The sequence below is a fragment of the Chiloscyllium punctatum genome, chromosome 39, assembly GCF_047496795.1.
Source record: "Chiloscyllium punctatum isolate Juve2018m chromosome 39, sChiPun1.3, whole genome shotgun sequence".
NCBI classification, from domain to species: Eukaryota; Metazoa; Chordata; class Chondrichthyes; order Orectolobiformes; family Hemiscylliidae; genus Chiloscyllium; species Chiloscyllium punctatum.
In genome coordinates this window covers 8,114,489-8,139,849 of record NC_092777.1, presented here as the reverse complement: position 1 = coordinate 8,139,849, position 25,361 = coordinate 8,114,489, and the positions used below count along the sequence as shown (strand labels likewise).

General features: G+C 43.9%; 1 protein-coding gene across 2 annotated transcripts in view; it reads left to right on the top strand.

Moving 5' to 3' along the window:
• Positions 1 to 25,361, top strand: part of sap30bp (SAP30 binding protein) — an 84,653-nt gene that overhangs the window by 23,301 nt on the left and 35,991 nt on the right. For both annotated transcript variants that reach the window (XM_072558125.1, XM_072558126.1), the window contains one exon: positions 14,576 to 14,618. In XM_072558125.1, the coding sequence (XP_072414226.1) occupies positions 14,576 to 14,618 (43 nt within the window). The remainder of the gene's footprint in view (positions 1 to 14,575; positions 14,619 to 25,361) is intronic.

The window sequence follows — 25,361 nt, the reverse complement described above, 5'->3', positions numbered from 1 at the left end:
AGATCCTGTTGTAATCTGAGGTAACAGCCAGCACGGATTTGTGAGGGGTAGGTCTTGCCTTATAAGTCTTGTTGAATTCTTTGAGGAGGTGACCAAGCATGTGGATGAGGGTAGAGCAGTGGATGTAGTGTACATGGATTTTAGTAAGGCATTTGATAAGGTTTGGTAGGCAGATAGAAATGGAAAGGTCTGGGAAGGGGAGGGAGGAGTCTGAGACGGTCCAGGTGAATTTGAGGTCGGGGCGGAAGGTGTTGGTAAGGTGGATGAACTGTTCAACCTCCTCGTGGGAGCATGAGGCAGCACCGATACAATCATCGTTGTAGCGGTGGAAAAGGTGGGGGGTGGTGCCAGTGTAGCTGCAGAAGATGGACTGTTCCACATATCCTCTTCGTAGGATATGTGGAACAGTCCATCTTCCACAGCTACACTGGCACCACCCCCCACCTTTCCCTCCGCTACATCAATGACTGTATCGGCGCTGCCTCGTGCTCCCACGAGGAGGTTGAACAGTTCATCCACCTTACCAACACCTTCCGCCCCGACCTCAAATTCACCTGGACCTTCTCAGACTCCTCCCTCCCCTTCCCAGACCTTTCCATTTTATCAACAGACCTCCCATTTGATAAGGTTCCCCATGGTAGGCTTATGCGGAAAGTCAGGAGGCATGGGATAGTGGGAAATTTGGCCAGTTGGATAGAGAACTGGCTAACCGGTCGAAGTCAGAGAGCGGTGGTAGATGGTAAATATTCAGCCTGGAGCCCAGTTACAAGTGGAATTCCGCAGGGATCAGTTCTAGGTCCTCTGCTGTTTGTAATTTTTATTAATGACTTGGAAGAGGGAGTCGAAGGGTGGGTCAGTAAATTTGTAGACGATACGAAGATTGGTGGAGTTGTGGATAGTGAGGAGGGCTGTTGTCGGCTGCAAAGGGACTTAGATATGATGCAGAGCTGGGCTGAGGAGTGGCAGATGGAGTTCAACCCTGTCAAGTGTGAGGTTGCCCATCTTGGAAGGACAAATAAGAGTGCGGAATACAGTGTTAACAGTAGGGTTCTTAGTAAGGTGGAGGAGCAGAGGGATCTTCGCTCTTTGAAAGTTGCCACTCAGGTGGATAGAGCTTGTAAGAAGGCGTATGGTGTATTAGCGTTCATTAGCAGAGGGATTGATTTCAAGAGTCGTGAAGTGATGTTGCAGCTGTACAGGACCTTGATTAGGTCACATTTAGAGTACTGTGTGCAGTTCTGGTTGCCTCACTTTAGGAAAGATGTGGAAGCTTTGGAGAAGGTGCAGAGAAGATTTACCAGGATGTTGCCTGGAATGGAGAATCGGTCGTACGAGGATAGGTTGAGAGTGCTAGGCCTTTTCTCATTGGAACGGCGAAGGATGAGGGGTGACTTGATAGAGGTTTATAAGATGATCAGGAGAATAGATAGAATAGACAGTCAGAGACTTTTTCCCCGGGTACAACAGAGTGTTACAAAGGGGCATAAATTTAAGGTGAAGGGTGGAAGGTATGGGGGGATGTCAGGAGTAGGTTCTTACCCAGAGAGTGGGTGGGGGCATGGAATGCGTTGCCTGTGGGAGTGGCAGAGTCAGAATCATTGGTGACCTTTAAGCGGCAATCGGATAGGTACATGGATGAGTGCTTAAGCTAGGACAAATGTTTGGCACAACATCGTGGGCCGAAGGGCCTGTTCTGTGCTGTATTGTTCTATGTTCTATGTTCTCTTCGCTGTCCACTACACCTCCAATTTTGGTGTCATCTGCAAACTTACTAACTATACCTCTTATGCTCGCATCCAAATCATTTATGTAAATCATGAAAAGTAGTGGACCCAGCACCGGTCCTTGTGGCACTCCACTGGTCACAGGCCTCCAGTCTGAAAAACAACCGTCCACCACCACCCTCTGTCTTCTACCTTTGAGCCAGTTCTGTATCCAAATGGCTAGTTCTCCCTTTATTCCATGAGATCTAACCTTGCTAATCAGTCTCCCATGGGGAGCCTTGTCGAACGCCTTACTGAAGTCCATATAGATCACATCTACCACTCTGCCCTCATCAGTTTGTGACATACACAAGAACCCCCTAATCCCTCTGCTCTGGAGCTTTCTGCAAGTTTTTTTTCACATTTAAATAATATTCAGTTCCACTATTCTTCCTGCCAAAGTGGATAACCTCACATTTTTGCACATTATAGTCCATCGCCACATGATTGTTCATTGGCTTAACCTGTCTATATTCCTCTTTGTGTCATCTTCACTGCTTGCCTTCCACCTATTTTCACGTCTTCTGATAACTTGGCAACAGTAAATTTGCCTCATCACCTTAAAGTGTATTGTAAATAATTGTGGGCACTACACTAGTTACAAGTTGTTGTCCTGAAAATCGGCCCCACCCCTTCCTTACCACAATTCTGTCTTGGTTTGTCAAGTCTTTATCAGTGCTAATATACTATCCCCAAAAGCATGTGCTGTTATCTCATTAGTTAGCCTTTAATACTATGCCTCATTGAACACCTTTTGGATATCCAAACGTATTGCATCTAGTTCCCGTATATCCATGCTTCTTGTTACCTACTCAAAGAATTCTAATAAATTTATCAGACATGATTTTCCCTTGATGAAGCCATGCTGAATCTGTCTAAGATTAAGTATTTCTAAATGCTGTGCTACTGCATCCTTTATAATAGATTCTAACATTTTCCCAATGACAAATTTTAATCTAATTAGCCTGTGGGTGAGGCTGTTGTATGATAATTTTCCAATTCTCCGGGATTTTTCCAGAACCTGAGGATTCTTCGAAGATTATTACCACCACCTTCACTATTTCTGTAGCTACTCCCTTTAATATCCCAGAATGCATCCCATCAGCTCCAAGAGACCTATCAGCTTTTAGCCCCAATACTTTCCTTAATATATCAGCTGATTGGGATAGTGTGCTGTAAACCAAACCCTTTTACTCCTGGAGTTGGGCCAAATGTTGAAGTTATTTTAAGGTATGCACAGTGCCAGTAATTCAATCTTCACAACATAACTCAACTTACTAAACTCTCTGATCCCCTTATGAACTCCCCCTTACACGCTTGCGCACACAGACAAATAAGTAGGGAAAATTGATGAAATAAATAGATTATTGGCAGAGTAAAGAAACCTTTTTTTCTTGATTCTGATATTGAGATGATCCTTCTTTGGCGAGCTAGAACTTAATGTTCTGTTGTCTTTCTCAACGAGTTTAAACTGGTTTGTAAGAAGTACCGAACAGTTGGTTCACTTGGAAATATCTGATTTATCAATTCAAAGTCACAGTTCATGGCAATTACTGCAGGAAGGTTAACTGGTTTTCTTCAAGTTCAAACTTAGTTTTGTTTTACTGCAGCTTCTACTCTGAAGAACAACTATACGCACTTCTGTGTGTCTCTCTCTCTCTCTCTCTCTCTCTCTCTCTCTCTCTCTCTCTCTTCCCCCCCGTCCCCCTGTAACTTGTTTGGAGTCAGCCTCCTCAGGTTGACTCTGTCCCCCTCTAAGGACGACAAAAACAAGAGTTAATTATGAATATAAAATTCTCTCCCTTTTTCTTAGTCATTTTTTTTTATAAAACTCAATATTTACCAAGGCTTTCCACTAATCTTTGCTTGAAAAATGTGGTGCTGGTAAAACACAGCAGGCCAGTCAGCATCCAAGGAGCAGGAGAATCGATATTTCGGACATAAGCCCTTCTTCAGGAATGAGGCTGGTGGCCCTTCTTCAGGAATGAGGCTGGTGTGCCAAGCGGGCTGAGATAAAGGGTAGGGGGGAGGGGCGCTGGGAATATGATAGGTGGAAGGAGGTGAGGATGATAGGCCGGAGAGGGGGTGGGGGCAGAGAGGTCGGGAAGAAGATTGCAGGTCAAGAGGGCGGTGCTGAATCCGGGAGTTGGGACTGAGATAAGGTGGGGCGAGGGGAAATGAGGAAGCTGGAGAAATCTACATTCTTCCTGTGTGGTTGGAGAGTTCCTAGACGAAGATGAGGCGCTCTTCCTCCAGGCGTCGTATGGTCAGGGTCTGGCGATGGAGGAGGCCAAGGACCTGCATGTCCTTGGTGGAGTGGGAGGGGGAGTTAAATTGTTCAGCCACAAGGCGGTTGGGTTGGTTGGTGCGGGTGTCCCAGAGGTGTTCCCTGAAACGTTCCGCAAGTAGGCGGCCTGTCTCCTCAATGTAGAGGAGACCACATCGGGTGCAACGGATACAGTAAATGATATGTGTGGAGGTGCAGGTGAATTTGCGATGGATATGGAAGGATCCATTGGGGGCTTGGAGGGAGGTGAAGGGGGAGGTGTGGGCGCAAGTTTTGCACTTCTTGCGGTTGCAGGGGAAGGTGCCGGGAGTGGAGGTTGGGTTGGTGGGGGATGTGGACCTGACGAGGGAGTCATGGAGGGAGTGGTCTCTCCAGAACGCTTATAGGGGTGGGGAGGGAAATATATCCCTGGTGGTGGGGTCTGTTTGGCAATGGCGGAAATGGCAGAGGATGATACGATGTATCTTTGCTGCAGTGTCTTGTTTTTTTTTCCCTTTGAATTTGAGACTGTTATGATCCCAACTAATGTTCATAACATATAGACTGAAATCTGGAATGATAGTTTTGTTTTATTTTATTTAACAAGTTGTGTTTCAATGAAATCGAAGCATGCAGTGCTGCAAATCCCGTTTAACAGTATTGAAAATTCATTCTGCAAAATACAGGATAAAATTAAATTTAATAAATCAAGCTGATTATTTATCTGCTTGTTTATCCAATGTATTATCTGTGATGTGGTTCAAGTCCAGAAAGAGGATGGACCATTCAGCTTGTTGGTGCCCCCATCTGCAGAGTATCTTCTCTAATGAATGTACCATTGACGTCCACAAAACCCCTGGAGATGTATTCCAGAGAATGCTAATTTCCTTGCCTTACCTAAAAAAAGGAGCATTATTATTATTGTACCTGCAATCTTCAGTTTCCTTCTTACCCTTGTGTGATCCCACTCCCTTTATAAGCATCTATTGACCCTGCATTTCACTCATTTCTTGATTTATTTCCACAGCCCCACCTCCAGAGGGAAGGGCAAACCTGCTTCTGGCTCTATATGTTATACCTACATCATTTTTCTCTGTGCTTCATCAAACTATATGTTTATTTACTTTGTCCTCTTCATTGCTTGAAGACCTGGATCATGACTCCTCTCAGTTTTGTATCCAGTGTAAGTTGTTGCCTGAGGTTTATTGCATAGCTGAATTCTCCAAGGCCATCATGGGAGCTACTTTATTGAGTCCTCTCCACTGCATCCCTATCTTTCGGAAGGTATGATGACCAAAATCTCTCGCCAAACCCAGTATGTGACCTCATCATTGAACTATCCAGTGCTAGTGTTAACTTTTCACAGATATGATCCTGCCTCTGTATCCATAGTATTTGTGAATGGTCTGTTGGAACAGGCTAGCTGTGCTGGAAATATTAAACCTGCTGAGGAGATGAGCTGAGTAAAACTGTTCCACTTAGGGCTTTCTGCAGAACTCATGAATTTCCATTGGTTGATTTCAACAAATGCAAAGGCAGAACATCTCAGTATAACTTTCTACAGAGTCTACCGATCGGGTAAAATATGATTTAAGTGCGGCAAGTGTAAGTCAATCTGTTTAATCTCAAATTTTCTCATATTGACCGGACACTTTCAAAATCAGCTTAGTGCACATGCCCGCGTCCACCTGCTTTTTGACTTCTATTTCATCGTAAGATGTAGCCCATGACATTTGTTAATTATTTTTCACATTTTTCAGCTCTGATCTCCAGCATCTGCAGTCTTCACTTTCTCCTATTTGTTAATTATTGCCTATTTACGTCTGCACAGTACTGTCCGATGACATCCTGTATTTAGTGAATCGCTTTATCTGTCCAGTACGGCCCTGTAATATGTGAAAGTGCCTGTACATGCCTATTACTATCCACTAATGAGAATGACTACTGGTGATTAGTATCCTGTATGAGTGCAAGTGCTGCTACCTACCAAGACAGATCACTTAAGTGTTCAGGGTGTGTGTTTTAGAATGAAGATTACACTGCTTCCGGGGAATCTTTTCCTGCCCATCAGATACACAAGTTACAACAGATTTTTTTTTAACCTGAAGCTATGAATTGGCAAATGCTGCAGATGTTTAGCAGGGGTGTGTCTGCCCACATGAAGTTTCCTGTACAGAGCAGCGCAGCTGAATGTGCAGCAGTGAACAGAGTGAGACAGAAACAGTGTGACTGAGTTTATTGGCAGGTCACTTCTCTTCTGATTTCAGGGCAGGCTTGAATCCCACCAGGTCGGCAAAGATATGCTTTTCATGTATTTAACAAATCAAACTGGAGGGCAAGAAGTTACATGCTATTTCTTCAGTTCTGCTTTGTCACAGAATAGTCATACTTGTGAATTGCACAATACAATTTATGAGTGTTTATGTAAGTTGCATTTATTTGGTTGGTGTTAATCACTAAACTGAACAGCAAATCGGTGAGGGGAAAGAGCATGAAACATTGTTTATTTAGGTTCTAGACCTCCAAGGCATACTTCTTGAGGCATTGCTTAGTCATAAGAGTTTAATTTGTTCTTTTTTTTTAAAATAATTCAATTAAACATTTCTTTGATTGCATTGGTTGGCTGTTACCATTCAAGCAGCAATGGCCATTCATTGTGCACACATTTTTACATTTCAATCTATCCAATAGGCCTGAATAACTATTCTAGCCTGGACTCGAGTGAAAATAATTGATTGCTGTAAACTGTTAATAAACCTTTCAATTGTGAACATCCAATCACGTTAGATTGTTTCAAACTTGGATTCCGTCTGCACAGGAATATAAATGTATATTCAGTGAACTCAGGCCTGGCACACTCCAATGTTGTGCTACCAGATAACTGGCACCAGATCTAGAGTCCTGATGAAGGGTCCTGACCGGAAACATCGACTTTCCTGTTTCTCTGATGCTGTCTGACCTGTATTTTTCCAGCTCCACATTTTGTCGACTATCAAGAAAGGGAATAGGGGTAATCCTGGGAATTACAGATCAGTCAATCATAGGCAAATTATTGGACAGGATTCTGGGAGACAGGATTTATGATTACTTAGAAAACCATAGTTTGATTAGAGGTAGTCAACATGGCTTTGTGAGGGGTAGGTCATGCCTCACAAGCCTTATTGAATTCTTTCAGGATGTGACAAAAAATGTTGAAGGTAGAACAGTGTATGTGGTGTACATGGATTTTAGCAAGGCATTTGATAAGGTTCCCCATGGTAGGCTCATTCAGAAAGTAAGGAGGCATGGGATACAGGGAAAAGTGACTGTCTGGATACAGAATTGGCAGGCCCACAGAAGACAGAGGGCGGTAGTATATGGAAAGTGTTCAGCCTGGAGCCCAGTGACCAGTGGTGTTCCGCAGGGATCAGTTCTGGGACCTTTGCTGTTTGTGATTTTTATAAATGACTTGGACGAGGAAGTGGTAGGGTTAGTAAGATTGCTGATGGCATAAAGGTTGGTGAAGTGGTGGATCGTGTGGAGGGCTGTTGCAGGTTGCACCGGGATATTGACAGGATGCAGAACAAGGCTTATAAGTGGCAGCTGGAATTCGACCTGGAAAAGTGTGAAGTGATTCAAGTGGAAGGTTGAATTTGAATGCAGATTGCATGGTTAAAGGCAGGATCCTTGGCAGTGTAGAGGAACAGAAGGATCTTGGAATCCATGTCTATAGATCCCTCAAAGTTGCCCCCCAAGTTGATAGAATTGTTAAGAAGGCATATGGTGTGTTGGCTTTCATTAGCAGCGGGACTGAGTTTAAGAGTTGCGAGGTTATGCTGCAGCTCTATAGAGCCCTGGTTAGACCACACTTGGAATATTGTGTTCAGTTCTGGTCACCTCATTACATGCAGGATGTGGAAGCTTTAGAGAGAGTGTAGAGGAGATTTACCGGGATGCTGCCTGGACTGGAGGGCATGTTTTATGAAGAAAGGTTGAGGGAGCTAAGGCTTTTCTCATTAGAGAAAAGGATGAGAGGCGACTTCATGGAGGTATACAAGATGATGGGAGGCATCAATACAGTGAATAGTCAGAGACTTTTTCACGGGGTGGAAATGACTGTCATGAGCGGGCATAATTTTAAGGTCATTGGAGGAAGGTTTAGGGGAAATGTCAGATGTATGCTTTTTATGGGCAGCACGGTGGCACAGTGGTTAACACTGCTGCCTCATAGCGCCCAGGTACAATTCCCGCCTCAGGCAACCGTCTGTGTGGTGTTTGCACATTCTCCCCGTGTCTGTGTGGGTTTCCTCCAGGTACTCCGGTTTCCTCCCACAGTCCAAAGATGTGCAGGTTAGGTGAATTGGCCATGCTAAAAATTGCTCGTAATGTTAGGTGAAGGGGTAAATGTAGGGGAATGGGTCTGGGTGGGTTGCTCTTCAGCGGGTTGGTGTGGACTTGTTGGGCCGAAGGACCTGTTTCCACACTGTAAGTAATCTAAGTTTACACAGAGAGTGGTGGGTGCGCGGAATGCACTGCCAGCGGCGGTGGTAGAGTCAGATACATTATGGACATTTACATGACTCTTAGTTTGCTCTTAGAGTTAGATAAAAGGTCAGCACAACCTCAAGGGCCAAAGGGCCTGTATTATTCTATGTTCTACCACCATAGTACTGGGATATAGTATTATTGGCAGCAAATCTGGGATCATGGAATCAAGCAATACAGAAGAGACACACCGACTCAGTCCCAACAAAAATACTATCTAGATTGTCCCTCTTCCCTGCACTAGGTCCATAGCCTTAAATGCTATGACATTTTAAGCGTTCTTCCAGTACTTTCTAAAGGTTGTAAGATTCCCCACCTCAACTACCTTCCCAGGCAATGTATTCCAGATGCTCACCAGCCTCCACTAAGCCTCCTATGTTTCACTTTAAAATTATGTCCCCTTGTTATTGACCCTTTAACTAAGGGAAATAGCTGCTTTCTACACCGTCTGTCCATGTTTCTCATAATCTTATACACCTCTATCAGAACCCCCCTTCAACTTTCTCTGCTACAAAGGAACTATCCAGAGCTGATCCATCCTCTCTCTTCATAACTGAAATACTGCATCCCAGGGCACATCCTGCTGAATCTCCTTTGCAATCCCTCCTGTATAATCACATCCTTCCTATAGTGTGATGACCAGAACTGCACACATTACTCCAGCTGTAGCCTGACCCAGGTTTTGTATAGCTCCAACATAACCTCCCTGCTCCTATAATCTATTTAATGGCTGATAAGTGCCAGCATCCTTCTGTTCTGCCATCTCCAGGCACCTGTGGATAAACTCCCTAGGATCCCTCTGTTCCTCTGTGCTTTGTCGGGTCCTGCCATTCATTGAGTACTCCCTTATCATGTTCCTTCTTCCTTCTACTTCATATTTGTCAGGGTTAAATTCCATTTGTCACTGATCTGCCCATCCAATGAGTTTAGATCCTCCTGGAACCCAAGACCTTCCCCCTCACTATCAATCCCCTGGTGATCTTTGTATCATCTATACACTTACTTATAAATGACATTATGGAGGAGTGATATCATTTATGAATATCACGTGCAGTAAGGGACTCAGCATTGATCACTATGGTACACCATTGCACACTCGACGCAAGTCACACAAACAGCCTTCTACTAACACCCTCTCTTGCCTGTCACTAAGGCAATTTCAGATCCAACATAGCAAGTTACCCTGGATCCCCTGACCTTTCACCTTCTTTATCAGTTTCCCATGTGGGACCTTGTTGAAGACTGTGATGAAATCCATAAACCAACTACTCACACCCTCATTAGCTGTCCTTTAGTCCTCTGGCATCTCCTCCTGTGACCAAATATGATTTAAAAACTTGAGTTGGGACCCCTGTGATTTCCTCCCTTGTCTCCCACAGCAGCCTGAAATACAACTCCTCTGGACCTGTGGATTTGACCACTTTTAAATCTCCAATATCCCCTCACTTCTTTTATCAATCTGCTGAAGAACTTCACAGTCCACTTTCTCAAATTCTTGTACTTGCATCCTCCTCCTCTTAAGTAAAGACTTGAGGACAATACTGGTAGGGATAGGTCTGTCACTGCATAACACAGGAGTACAGTGGTGGTGGGTACTGACTTGTCACTATATAACACTGGAATACAGTCCTGGTTGAGACAGGTCTGTCACTGTTTAACACCAGGGCACATACTGATGGGGATAAGGGTCTCTAACTATTTCACACTGGGGTACAGTACTGGTGGGAAAGAAGTGTCAGTGCCAGTTAGTTTCTTGCTGAACTATGAACATGGAACACAGGCTTGTGCTTGCATGATGGGCACTAATTTTGATCAAGTGTGCAGCCAAAGTCTGGCAGCCAACAGTTCAGGACTTGTTGGTGTTATAGAAAAAAATGCTGTACTTCTCCAATTTCCAATTGACCTAAGGAGCGTTTTTTTTAAATGAAGTACTTACAACTCATTTCTCCTGGGTACTTACTAGAACAGGAGCAGTGATCAGACTCATGTCTTCTTATGTTCTGCAAAAGGCTTGAATTTGCCTTTGACTAATCAAATGGTACAGCAGGGCTATTGCTCTAGCATGTCTATAAACAGGCTGTGTTCAACATTTGGTCATGCTTCTACCATCGTGTCCACCAAGCATATACCATTTTCCACCTTTGGCTGCATAGCCTTATATGCTGTAATGTTTCAGATATTCTGTAAATAGTTCTTAAATGTGTCGAGGGTTCCCAGCTATATCACACTTTCAGGTAGTGAGGACTAGTTACCTACAGCCCTGTTTGTGAATCAGCATTTCCTCAATCCCCTTAAACTTCCTTCACCTTGTCTTAAAACTGTACCATTTGATTACTGACTCCTCTACTAGGGAAAATGTTTCTCCCTATCTAACCTGTCAGTGCCCTCAGAACTTTGTACACCTCAATCAGATCTGCTGTCAGCCTTCTCTGCTCTAAAGAAAAGAACGCCAGGCTGAGTAGTCTCCTTTCAGAAAAGAGACCACTTCAGCCAGGCAACATGGCAACATCTGGTGAATGCCACTAAGCCGGCTGTGGTTCCTATTTGCTGAATTACCCTGGATCCCAGTGAGGTAATGAGCCTATCAAGCAACACCTTGTCAAAAAAGACTTTCTGATATCCATGTTGACTATCACAAGCATTATCCTCATCTATACAACTAGCGACCTCCTATAAAATTTCAGTCAAATATGTTCAACATGCCCTTCCCCCTTTCAAAGCCATATTGACTGTCCTTGATGCTTGCCTCTCCAAGTCGAGATTAATTCTGTGGTCTAAGAATGTTTTCCAATAGTTTCCCTACCACTCTTTGGCCTGGATTTTCCTGCTTTAATTCCACCCACCCTTCTAATTTAAATTAATTTTATGTAATTTATCTACATTCTTTGAAGAAGTAACTTGTACTGTAGATAAATGGAAATGAGTGGATGTATTTATTTAGATTTCCAGAAGGTGTATGATAAGGAACCACATCAGAGGTTATTCGAGAAAGTAAAATCTCATGATGTAGAGGGGTAACGTATAAATATAGATAGCGATTGGCTGGCTAACAGAAGCAGAGGATATGACTAAATGGGTCTTCTTAGGCTGGCAGGATGTCATGAGTGGTGTGCCACAGGACTTGGCGTTGGGACCTCAAATCTTTACAGTTTATAGAAATGATTTGAATGAAGGGTTTGAAGATGTGATAGCTAAATGTTTTTTCTCTGAGTGTTGATAGATTTTGGAATTCTTCAAAAGGCACTGGATGCAGAATCGTTAATTTTTTTTTAAAGGCAGCGATAGATAGATACTTGACTACCACAGATGAGGAGAGATTATTGGAGATATTCAGAAATGTAGATTAATGTAAGTTAAAATCAAACCAGCCATGATCCTATTGAATGGTGGTGGAGGTTCAAAAGGCTGAGTGGCCTACTCTTGTTCCTTGTTCTTGAATGATGGTGCCTCATTAATCAGTCCTCTGACGGCCCTCCTGCAGCCACAGAGGATTTGAAAATTAATGTAATCTCCTCCCTTGCCTCCCATCGTGCCTAGGGTAAAATGCAATTATGCCTGAGTATTTGTCCTGCTAAAGCCACTAATACCTCCTTTCAATGCTAATTAATTCAAGTATAGTACAGTCCCCCTCCCTAATTTCTATATGACATCATCCTTCTCTACAAAGAATACAAATGCAAAATCCTCATTTCAAACTGCAGGTATGTCTTCCAGCTCCACACACACACTGCTATTTTGGTGCTTAATGGACCTTACTTTTTCCCTGGCTAATACATTTAGAAAATGCTGTTGGGTTTTCCTTAACTTTACCCACTAATGTTTTTCATGTCCTCTCTTTGTTCTTCTAATTTCTTTTTAAAGCAATTCTCTGGCCTTTCTATACTCCTTAATGGCATTCACTGTTGTGAACCTTTGGTATCTACCATAAGCATTTTTTAAAAATCTCCTTGTCCAATCCTTGTGCATCCTTTGACGTTTTGGGTGATCTGGTCTTGTTGATCCCACCCTTCACCTTTACAGAAACATGTTGTCCTTGCATTTTCACTATTACCCTTTTGAATATCTCCTACTAACCTGATCTGGATTTTCCAGCAATAGCTGCTCCCAGTCCAACTTTGGCCAGATCCTGTCTTAACTTGTTAAAATTCATCTTCCCCCAATTCAGAACACTTATTCTGTTCCATCTTTGTCCTTATCCATAATTATCTTAAATTTTACTGAATTGTGGTTGCTATCACTGAAATGCTCCCCCATTTCCACATTTACCACTAGCCCAGCTTCGTTGCCTAAAATTCGATTCAGCACAGTGTCCTCTCTTGTAGGACTTTCTATGTACCAGCTTGGATAAGCTCTCCTGGACACAGTTTTAGAATCTGCCCTTTCCAAGCCTTTCACACATCACCTATCCACGTTAATATTGGAGAAGTTGAAATCCCCTACTGTTGTTACCCTATTGTTTTTGCAATTCTCTGAGATTGCTGTTATATCTGTCTTTCTAACTCTCCCTGACTGTTTGGGGGTCTCTGATACTCCCACAGCAAAGTAATTTCCCCCTTTTTTTCAGTTCTCCCCATTTCCTCATTTGAGGAACCTTTTTTAAGATAAGATTGCTCCTTACTACAAAAATTGACTCCTTGATCAGTACTGCAATATCACCACCTCTTTTACGCCCTTCCCTTTCCTTCCTAAAAATTCTATGCCCCAGAATATTGAGCTGCCAGATTTGTTCCTCTCTCAATGTGTGTCTAACAGCAAAAATATCATATCCCCATGTACTAATCCATGCCCTTAACTCCTCTGCCTCACAAGACTCTTGGCATTAAAATCCATGCCATGCACCCTTCTGCTTAATTTGATAAAATTCACGCTGCTTTCTTGAGTGACTTAGTTTTCTTCTGTACTTGTCTGTGCGTCATCAACTATTGTACCTCCATTATGTATCGTATCCCCCTTTAAACCATTCACCAACTGACCCCACCTGCACCCAAACTGCTGTAGCACACCTCTGTTTTGGTATGTCCAATGCTTCTCAGAAGGCAAGTGCCTCATGAACCCTCTGCAACCCCACTAGGGTTTACAACGCACAATTTGAGAACATGTGGTATACAAACAACTCTCCTCCAATGTCTTTAACCAAATTCTTTCTCTGACCCCACCATCTCTATTTCTCCCATATTCTATCTCTTTTCCCATTGTTTCACTTCTCCTGGTGTTCCCTGTCTTTGTGTCTCTACAAATGCTGTTCCGGCCTCCCTGCCCAATCCCGCTGTCTCTCCATGTGTTCATGCCTTGTCTCCCTTGTCCCATCTCCTCTGCCACCCAGCACCATTCTATATCTCTCCCACACACCTCCTCTCTCCCTGCTCCATCTCCCAGCCGCTCTTTCTGTCATACCTCATCCTCCCTCTCCTTCAGTTCCCACCACCTCTCTCTCACCCCAGGCTCTCTCCCTCACCCCGCTCTCTGTCTCACGCCGCTCTATATCCCGCTTTCTGTCCCGCCCATCCACTGTCCTGCCTGCTTGCTGTTGCCCTGCGCTCTCTCACTGCCACCCCACATTCTATCACTAATACCCTACTCTCTCTGTCTCTAACCGCACTCCCTCTGTCTCTAACCCTCCTGTCTGTCACCTCGCTCTTTTTCTCACCCATTTCCCTCTGTCACTCCACATTCTCAAACTCCTTATGTCCCCAGTGTCTGTCTGTGTGAGTGTCTCCCTCTGTCCCTGCTCTTCCCCTCTCTATCTTTCACATATTCTCACATCCATGCCTTCTCTGTCTGTCTGAATCTTATGCATGATTTCACCAGTGCAATGTCAACATAACAGACATTTAAATGTGGAGAGGTGTGTGCTGGATCCAGCACTTACGGCCAGTGAATTCCTGTATATCACTCTTAATTCCTATAGCTCAGTCATTGCTCAAGGTGCCCTCACTGCCTTGTAAAGAGCAGTAAAATGCAGGGATTATTGTGAGGTTCACTGTGATGGTTCAGTCATTTGGATATTTCTTTTTTTTTTCAGGACATCCTTGATATAGAGAAGAAGAATCCTCAGGAGCTGGTTGGTAGGTGTTACAATCATGAGAAGGGAGGGTGCTGCTGTTGGTATTGAGACTCTGGGTAAGCCCATAGTTTCTGTTGCAGGGCACCGAGGTTAAAAGCAGGAGTGCAGCTGGACTAAGTCAGGAAATAATAAACAGGTTACAGCAGTTTTGAGTTTTAGAGGATTCAAGATTGTAAAAGGTACTAAAGAGCTCCACAATCTTGACAGAATTACAAAATTAGACTGCAGAGGTCTTCACTTCAAATGGGTGAGAATACAGCAATGACACTAATGCATCACAGGAGTTACTTTAGTGAACCAGATGGTTTACCAACAATTGACAATGGATTCATTGTCATCATTTTTAGATTTGTTTTTATCGAATTAAAATACCACTATCTGCCATAGAGGGATTCAAAACCGGGTGTTCAGAACTTTATTTGGGTCTCCGGTTTAACAGTCCAGCAGTAATACCACAGGTTATCACCTTCTTCTGCCTATCTGAATGAAAGAAGGGCTGTTATGTCACTGAAGGATGGTTTAGAGTTAGAGAAGCTATGGGGGTTATATTCCTGTTTCAGAGAGGTGCAGGTTGGTAGAGCTGTATCAGAGGTGCGAGGTGAGGTAGCTGTGTCAGAGAGGTACAGAGTTCTGTGCCTGGGAGGTACAAGGTTCTGTGCTGTGTCTGGGAGGTATTGGGATTCCATGCCTGTGTTGGGGAGGTACTAGGTTCAGCGCCTGTGTCAGGGCAGTGCAGGGTCCGGCGCCTGTGCCGTGGCAGTGCAGGGTCCGGCGCCCGTGCCAGAGTGGTGCAGGGTCCGGCGCCTGTGCCGTGGCGGTGCAGGGTTCTGTATCTATGTAAGTCGGGTATGGGGTTCTGAACCTCTGCCAGGGAGTTACAATGTATTTTAGCTGTCTCAGTGATGGCTTGGGCTTTATACTTAGCTGTAACTGAAAGCTTTGCATCTAAATGCAGGAAAGTGGTCCTAGCCCAATATTGAAATATAGATTCAGGAACAGAGCCTCGATTATGAATTTTGCACTATTGGTTTTTACAGTTTTTCAATCTTGTATGCATCACTGAGCTATGGACTTAACTGATACGAAGTTAACAGTTTATCACAAAAGCTGACTACTATCAAGCATGTGTAAAGCAATAGCTTTATTTCATTTATTCTCTCATGTCTCGCAGATCTTTAAAAATGTTTGAACTTTTGTACTCTTCTAGTTGAAGCATGCGCATGGTGGTATTGGAATATAATTACAGTGAGGGTACAGTGAGGTGTAAGCTTTAAACACTCCCAGATACAGCACAGGGCTAGCTACAGAGTAAAGCTCTGTCTACTCTTTTAAACTGAAAGTAAACGTCCCTCAACATTGTCCCCATCAAACGCTTTCTGAGCAGGGACAACGCAGAGTTAGATGTAGTCGAAGATCCCTTTGGATCAGTCCCATCAAACAGTAAAAAGACAGATATCACCAGATTTTGCAAGCCCCCACTACTTCTAATGTGAGAACAATCATATTTTTTGAATATTAATTGTGGGGTAAATGTTTGTCAGACTACCAGTGATTATTTATTACTTACCTATATCCAGAACCTCAACCTGAGCTACAAATCTTCTCAAAATTCGCTGTTACTTATATGAAGATACCACAGATGTTTGAAATCTGAATTAAGGAAATGTTGGAAATACTCTTAGTTAGGCTGCAGCCATAGAGAAACAGTTATCGTTTTATGTCCGTGATCTTTGACCAGAACTGGCAAAAGTTAGAAATGGAATAAGTTTTGAGAAAGTGAAAGGAGGAGGGTGGAACTAAGAACAAAAGGGAAGGTCTCTGATGTGTGGAAGGCAGGAGTGATTAAGTGACAAATAGTTTCATAGTGCAAGGCCACAGGAAGCGGGGATGATTCAAGTCAGGAAACAAAAGATAACTCCAAAGAAGGTGTGAGTAGCAAGGTCTTGAATATTTGCCATCCATCCAAAAATGACAGAAACAAAAGAGAAAAACAAAATAACAAACGTGAATAAAACAAATGGGTGCCCAGATTATGATCTAAATTTGATGAATTCAAGTCACAAGTCCTCAAGATTGTAAAGTGCCCAGCGACTGCCTTTTGGTCTGATCTTGAACTGCAATTGAACACTGCAGCAGGTAACATTTGAGAGAGCCACTCCCTCATCAATGCACCAATATATCTGCTTAGGTTATGTGCTCAAGATCCGGAGTGGATTTTGAATCCTTAATAAAGAGTGTATCTGGTAGATGGTAAGCACTGCTGTCACTGAGCATTGATGGCAGAAGGAGTGAATGTTGACAGTGGTAGATGGGGGTGTCCGTCAAGCAGGCTGCTTTGTGTTGTTGGGGCTGCACTCGTCCATGCTAATCGGGAGTACTCTGTTGTACTCCTGATTTATACCTCATAGATGGTAGACAGGTTTCGGGGATTCAGGAAGTGAATTAGATTAGATTAGATTCCCTACTGTGTGGAAACAGGCCCTTTGGCCCAACCAGTTTGCACTGACCCTCCGAAGGGAAACCCACCCATACCCATTATCCTATGACTAATGCACCTAGCACTATGGCCACTTTAGCATGGCCAATTCATCTGGATGTGGGAGGAAACTGGAGCACCCAGAGGAAACCCACGCAGACACAGGGAGAATGTCAAACGCCACACAGCCAGTCGCCCGAGGCTGGGATTGAACCTGGGACCCTGGCGCTGTGAGACAGCGGTGCTAAACACTGAGCCACCATGCGCCCATTAGGTTTCTCTAGGTCAGAGGCAAGGAAACCTAGTGTACGACTTTCTCTAGGTTTCCCTGCCTCTGACCTGTTCTTGTAGGCTGTGTAGTTATTTGTGTTTCCAGTTCAGCTCCTGATCCTTAGTACTCTCAGGGTGTTGATAGTGGTGGATTCAGCAATGGTGGTGCTACTTAATGTAAAGAAGAGAAAGTTGCATGTCCATAAGATGTAAGCGCAGAGCATTTTAGCCCATCAAGGTTCCACCGCCATTCACTGAATCATAGCTGATCTGATCATCATAGAATCCTGACAGAGTGGAAACAGGCCCTTTAGCACAACAAGTCCACACTGACTCTCCAAAGAGTAACCCACTCAGACCCATTCCCCTACCCTATTACTTTACAATTACCCCTGACTAATGCACCTAACCTACACATCCCTGAACACTATAGACAATTTAGCATAGCCACTTTACATAACCGACACATCTTTGAATTATGGGAGGAAACCAGAGCACCCGAAGGAAACCTGCGCAGACACAGGGAGAATGGGCAAGCTCCATGCAGACAGTCACCCTGGGCTGCAATTGAACACGGGTCTGTTATGCTGTGAGGCAGGGGTGCTAACCACTGTCCAATGGTTAATCACATTTAGGGAAATGTCCATTGTGGGGGGAAAAGTGCATTGAAGAAATGTTTGGAGCATTTGCAGTAAAGTGAATGAACTAATCACGCCGATAGGTGTAAACAGGTACGATATAATTATGGAGAGATGGCTGCAGGATAACTGGGGATGGGAACTGAATAGAACATAGAACAGTACAGGCCCTTCAGCCCTCAATGTTGTGCCAACCTTTTATCTGACTCTTAAGATCAAGCTAACCCACATACCCTTCATTTTACTATCATCCATGTACCTAACCAAGAGTCGCTTAAGTCCCTAATGTATCTGACTCTACTACCATCATTGGCAGTGTATTCCACGCATCCACCACTGAACTGACCTCTGACATCTCCCCTAACCCTATCTCCAATCACCTTAAAAGTATCCCCCTTGTGATAGCGATTTCTGCCTTGGGAAAAAGTCTCTGACTATTCACTATATCTATGCCTCTCATAATCTTGTACATCTCTATCAAGTCACCTTTCATTCTTTTTCACTCCCATGAAAAAAGCCTTAACTCCCTCAACCTTTCATTATAAGATATGCCCTCCAGTCCAGGCAGCATCCTGGTGAATCTCCTCTGCACCCTCTCAAAAGCTTTCACATCCTTGTTGTGGTTCTGTTCACCGAGCTGGGAATTTGTGTTGCAGACGTTTCGTCCCCTGTCGAGGGGACATCCTCAGTGCTTGGGAGCCTCCTGTGAAGCGCTTCTGTGATCTTTCCTCCGGCATTTGTAGTGGTTTGAATCTGTCGCTTCCGGTTGTCAGTTCCAGCTGTCCGTTGCAGTGGTCGGTATATTGGGTCCAGGTCGATGTGCTTATTGATTGAATCTATGGATGAGTGCCATGCCTCTAGGAGTTCTCTGTTTGGCTTGTCCTATAATAGTAGTGTTGTCCCAGTCGAACTCATGTTGTTTGTCATCTGCATGTGTGGCTACTAAGGATAGCTGGTCGTGTTGTTTCGTGGCTAGTTGGTGTTCATGGATGCGGATCGTTAGCTGTCTTCCTGTTTGTCCTATGTAGTGTTTTGTGCAGTCCTTGCATGGGATTTTGTACACTACATTGGTTTTGCTCATGCTGGGTATCGGGTCCTTCGTTCTGGTGAGTTGTTGTCTGGGAGTGGCTGTTGGTTTGTGTGCTGTTATGAGTCCTAGTGGTCGCAGTAGTCTGGCTGTCAGTTCGGAAATGCTCCTGATGTATGGTAGTGTGGCTAGTCCTCTGGGTTGCAGCATGTCCTCGTTCCGTTGTCAATATACCTGGACCCACTATACCGACCACTGCAGCGGACAGCTGGAACTGACAACCGGAAGCGGCCGATTCAAACCACTACAAATGGCGGAGGAAAGATCACAGAAGCACTTCACAGGAGGCTCCCAAGCACTGAGGATGTCACCTAGACAGGGGACGAAACGTCTGCAACACAAATTCCCAGCTCGGCGAACAGAACCACAACAACGAGCACCCGAGCTACAAATCTTCTCACAAGCTTTCACATCCTTCCTATAATGAGGCGACCAGAACGGAACACAATATTCCAAGTGTAGTCAAAACAAGGCTCTATAGAGCTGCAGCATAACCTCTTAAACGCGGCTCTTAAACTCAATCCCCTGCTAATGAAAGCCAGCACACCATACACCTTCTTACCAACCATATCGACATGGCTGGCAGTTTTGCGGGATCTATGGACATGGACTCCAAGATCCCTCTGTTCCTCCTCACTGCCAAGAATCCTGCTTTTAACTCTGTATTCTGCATTCAAATTCAATGTTCCAAAATGAATCACTTCACACTTTTCCAGGTTGAACTCCATCTGCCATTTCTTAGCCCAGTTCTGAATCCTGTCAATGTCCCGTTGCAACCTACAACAACCATCCACACTATCCACTACTCCAACAACCTACATGACATCAGCAAACTTACCCACCCACCCTTCCACTTCCTCATCCAAGTCATTTATAAAAATCACAAACAGCAGAGGTTCTAGAACAGATCCCTGTGGAACACCACTAGTCAGTGAGCTCCAGGCTGAATACTTTCCATCTACTACCGTCCTCTGTATTCTATGGGCTAGCTAATTCTGTGCCCAGACAGCCAAATTTCCCTGTATCCCATGCCTCCTTTCTGAATGGGCCTACCATGGGTAACTTTATCAAACACGTTGCTAAAATTCATGTACACCACATCCACCGCTCTACCTTCATCAATGTGTTTTGTCACATCCTCAGAAAGAATTCCATAAAGCTTGTGAGGCATGACCTGCCTCTCTCAAAGCCATGCTGACTAACGCTAATCAAGCTATAGTTTTCCAAGTAATCAAAAGTCCTGTCTCTTAGAATCCTCTCCAATAATTTGCCCAACACAGATGTAAGACTGACTGGTCTATAAATCCCAGGATTATCTCTATTCCCTTTCTTGAGCAAGGGAATAACATGTGCCAACGCCAATTATCTGGCACTACTCCAGTAGACAGTTGGGACACAAAGATCATTGCCAAAGGCGCAGCAATCTTTTTCCTCGCTTCCCGTAGTAATCTTGGATATATCCCAGGCAACTCCTCTATCCTTATGTTTTTCAAACTTTTCAGCACATCCTCTTTCTTAATATAAACCTGTTCAAGCATATCAGCCTGTTTCATGCTGCCCTCACAAACTTCAAAGTCCTTTTCAGTACTGAATACTGAAGTATACAATAAGGACCTCCCCTACCTCCTCAGACTCCAGCCACACGTTTCCTCCAGTATTTCTGATCGGCCCTGCCCTCACTCTGGCTATCCTCTTGTTCCTCATATAATTGGAGAATGCCTTAAGGTTTTCCTTAATCCTACTGACTAAAGCTTTTTAATGCCCCATTCTAGCTCTCCTCAGTCCATTCTGTTCTTCAGTCCCTTCCTGGCTACCTTATAAAACTCTTGATCCTTGCCTCCTTCTCCTTAAGTTAGCTTCCTTCTTCCTATTGACTAGATGTTCCACATCCCTTGTCACCCAATGTTTCTTCACCCTATCATTCCATCATTACCTCAGTGGGAAAAATCTATCCAGCACTCACAGCAAGTGCTCCCTAAACAGCCTCTACATTTCTGTTGTGCATTTCCCTGAGAATGCTCCCAATTTAGGTGCCCCACTTCCTGCCTAATAGTATTGTAATTCCCCTTTCTCCAGTTAAATACTTGCCCATACCGTCTGCTGCTAGCCTTCTGCATGACCATAATAAGGGTCAGGGAATTGTGATCACGATCACCAAAATGCTCTCCCACTGAGAGATCTGACACCTAGCCTGGTTCATTGCCAAGCACCAAATCCAACATGGCCTCCCCTCTAGTCAGCCTATCTACATATTGAATCAGGAAACTTTCTTGGATACACCTGACACAAACTGCTCCATCCAACCTATCTGAACTACGGAGGTTCCAATCAATATTGGAAAAGTTAAAAACCCCCATGACAACAACCCTGTTAATTCTGCACCTTTCCAAAATCTGTCTCCAAATCTGCTCCTCAGTGTCTCTGCTATTGGGGGGTTTGTAGAAAACTCCCAATAAAGCAACTGCTTCTTTCCTGTTTCTGACTTCCACCCAAGCTGACACTGTGACAAACCCTCCTCAATGACCTCCCTTTCTGTAGCTGTGATACTATCCCTGATTAGCAATGCACTCCCCCAGCTCTTTTAAAACCCTCCCCATTCCTTTTGAAACATCCAACAACTATTTCTGCACCTGTGATATCCAAGTCTCTATAATGGCCACAACATCCTAGTTCCAAGCACTGATCCATGCTCTTAAGTTCATCACCCTAATTCCTGATACTTCTTGCATTAAAGTAGACACACTTCAACACATCACACTGACTGCAACTTCGCCTGTGAACTGTCTATCCTTCGTTACAGACTCTCTGCATACTGTATCTGCCTGTTCATTAGTTAATCTATCCTCAGATCTGTATCTCCAGTTTCCACCCCCCTGCCAAATTAGTTTAAACCTTCCCAAAGAGCTCTAGCAAACCTCCCACCCCGGATATTGGTACCCCTCCAGTTCAAGTGCAACCTGTCCTCCTTGTACAGGTCCCATGTTCCCCAGAAGATATCCCAATGATCCACATATCTGAAGCTCTCCCTCCTACACCAGCCGTGTGTGTAACCTGCACTTATGCTGTGTTCCTAGTCTCATTAGCCTGTGGCACCAGTAGAAATCCTGAGATTTCTCTGCTTGTCCTGCCTTTTAGCTTCCAACTTAACTCCCTAAATTCTCTTCTCAGGTCTTCATCCTTTTTCCTCGCTATGTCATTGGTCCCGATGTGTGCCATGACTTCTGGCTGCTTCCCTTCCCCCTTAAGAATCCTGCAGACTTAATCCGAGATCCCTGACCCTGGCACCCAGGAGGCAACATGCCAACGGGAGTCTTGTTCATGACCACAGAATCTCCTGTCTGTTCCTCTTGTTATAGACTATGCCACTCAAAACTTTCTTACGCAGGCAGCCCAGACCATAACTTTGCAATTTGTTTAGGTAAGTGGACAGTGAAAATTACTTGGATTAAGTCAGCAAGGTTGACTACCAGGTTTAAAACAGACAAAAAAAATTTATTCACAAAATTACACAATGAAATACAAAGAACAAACTAAAGAACCCCTACAGAACTCAGTCAATCCAAACTAGACTTACGTACGCAGTTCTGAATATACACAACAGTCGCAATAAGCAAGCCCCCTTTAAAACACTATACAAAAAAAGGTCAGATGCCCGCAGGTTGAAGTTACAAGGGCAGAAGAGAGAGTTTCCACACAACTCACTGTTGAACTCCCAAATAGTTCTGGACTGGACTGAACTAAACTGCTCAGCTAGAGAGTTGACCATTCCCCTTTCAAATTACAGGTCACTTCTAAAACATGACCACTTTGGCCCAAAGTCTCATTTGTTTACTTATAAACAAAAGGCCTCTCAAAATCTTTTTCATTTCTGTATCAAACCAGTCTGATCAGAGGCCGGCTTGGTTTATTACCCCTCTGAAACAAAATCAAGGACAAAGTATCCTTGAGCCAAGGATCAGCTTTTAGGAAAAAAAGGACTAGCTTTGTGACACTCTAACCATTTGAATTTTCTATCACTAATAGGCTACTATTCTCTCCACTTCCTTCTGAGGCACGGAGCCAGGCTCAATACCAGAGACCTGGCCACTGAGGCTTTCTTCTGGTAGGTCGTGTTCCACAAACAGTATCCAAAACAGTATACTTATTGTTGAGGTGGACAGCCACAGGAATCCCTGCACTGTCTGCCTATTACCTTTTGCTCTCTTGATGGTCATCCAGCTATCCTCAACTCCATTTTCCATCCTTCCCTACATAACCCTTGATTCCCTGACTAATTAAAAATCTATTGCAGCCTATAATAATCTAGCCTCAAGAGCCCTCTGCAATAAAGGAACCCAAAGATTCACTAGCTCATGAGATGAAATTCCTCCTCATTTGTTCTAAGCATGTAATCTGTTATATTGAAATTATAGCCTCTGGTCTTAGACTCTCCCACAAGAGGAAGCAACCTTTCTGCATCTAAACTTTCAAGTCCCCTAAAGAGTCTTGTATGCCTCAGTAAGGTCACCACTCATTCTTTTATATTCTAATGAGTACAGGACAAACCCACTCAACCTCCCCTCATAAGATAGTCCCGCTACAGTCAGAAGACTTGTTGCATTTAGATATGAGCTGATCAGTATCTGAAGAGTTGTATATGACAATAAAAATGCTGCAATCATCAGTGGACAAGTCCATTTCAGACCTCATGATAGAAGGAGGTAATTGAAGTGGTGTGGACATGGGAGCTTCAGCAATGCTGTCTTCTGACCAAGATGATTGACTTCCAACAATGGGCAGCACGGTGGCTCAGTGGTTAGCACTGCTGCCTCACAGCACCATGGTCCCAGGTTCAATTCCAGCCTCGGGTGACTGTCTGTGTGGAGTTTGCACATTCTTTCTGTGTCTGCGTGGGTTTCCTCCAGGTGCTCCGGTCTCCACCCACAGTCCAAAGATGTGCAGGTCAGGTGAATTGGCCATGCTAAATTGCTCATAGTGTTAGGTGCATTAGTCAGAGGGAAATGGGTCTGGGTGGGTTACTGTTCGGAGGGTTGGTGTGGACTGGTTGGGCCGAAGGGCCTGTTTCCACACTGTAGGGAATCTAATCTAATCTAATCTAAACCAACCCATCTTCCTCTAAGCTGAGTATGACTCTAACTAGTAGAGAGTTTCCCTCCAACTCCCATTGACTCCAGTTTTGCTAGGGCTCCTTGATACCACATTCAGTGAAATGCTCCCTTAATGTTAACAGCAGTAATTCTCACTTCCCTTCTGGAGGTTGGATTTTTGTCCATGTTTGGACCAAGGTCACAGTCTAATGAGGTCAAAATCTGGGTGGTACTACAGCACAAACTGACCATCAGTGAGAAGGTTATTATTGAGCCCTTCCTGATGTCACATGGAATGAATCAACTTCGCTGAAAACTGACGCCTGTGAAGCTGAGAACCTCACAAGGAGGCCATGATGGATCATCCACTTGGCATTTTTGGCTGAATTTGATTACAAAATGATTCAGTCGTATCTTTTATTTTGATGTGCTGGGTTCCTCCATCATTAAGGATGGGATACTCATGGATCCTTATCCTCCAACTGGTTGTTCAATTGTCCACCAGCATTCATAATTGGATGTGGTGTCTGCAGAGCATAGATCTGGTCCATTGGTCATTTATCTCTATCACATGCTGCTTCTACTATTTAGTGTTGATATATTTTTTTTGTAGCTTCACCAGATTGCCACCTGACTTTTAGGTATTCTGGTGCTGCTCTTGGCATGACCTCCAGCGCTCTATTGAACCTGGTAGACATGTCAGGCCACAGGATTGCAGTTGGATATATTTCTGCTGCGGCTGATTGTCTTTGAGTTATGGGCTGTGAATTTTTGATGTTTAGCTCTCATACCATTAGCTGACTTTACAGTAGTATTTTGTCGCTGACCTAACTGATTTGGATAAAATTCTTAAGTAGTGATAAGGTTTATAGCCCTGAAACAAGCTGCATTGATAAATAACACCTTTGATCACCTCAGGACTACCCAGTCAGCTTTATGACTAATGAAGTCCTTTTATGTGCAGTCTCTGTTGTGGTGTAGGAAATGTGGCTGCTGATTTCCACATAGAAAGAACTACAAACACTGATGTAACATTTGGCTTGATTACCTGAGTTCCTATCAATAATGTTGGTTCAGGGATAAACACTGGTCAAGACCCCAGGATAAACATTCCTGCTGTTTTTTGAAACAGTGCCTAGGGATTTCCTAACTTTACTCCCAAGAGCAGATAGGACATCATTTTAAC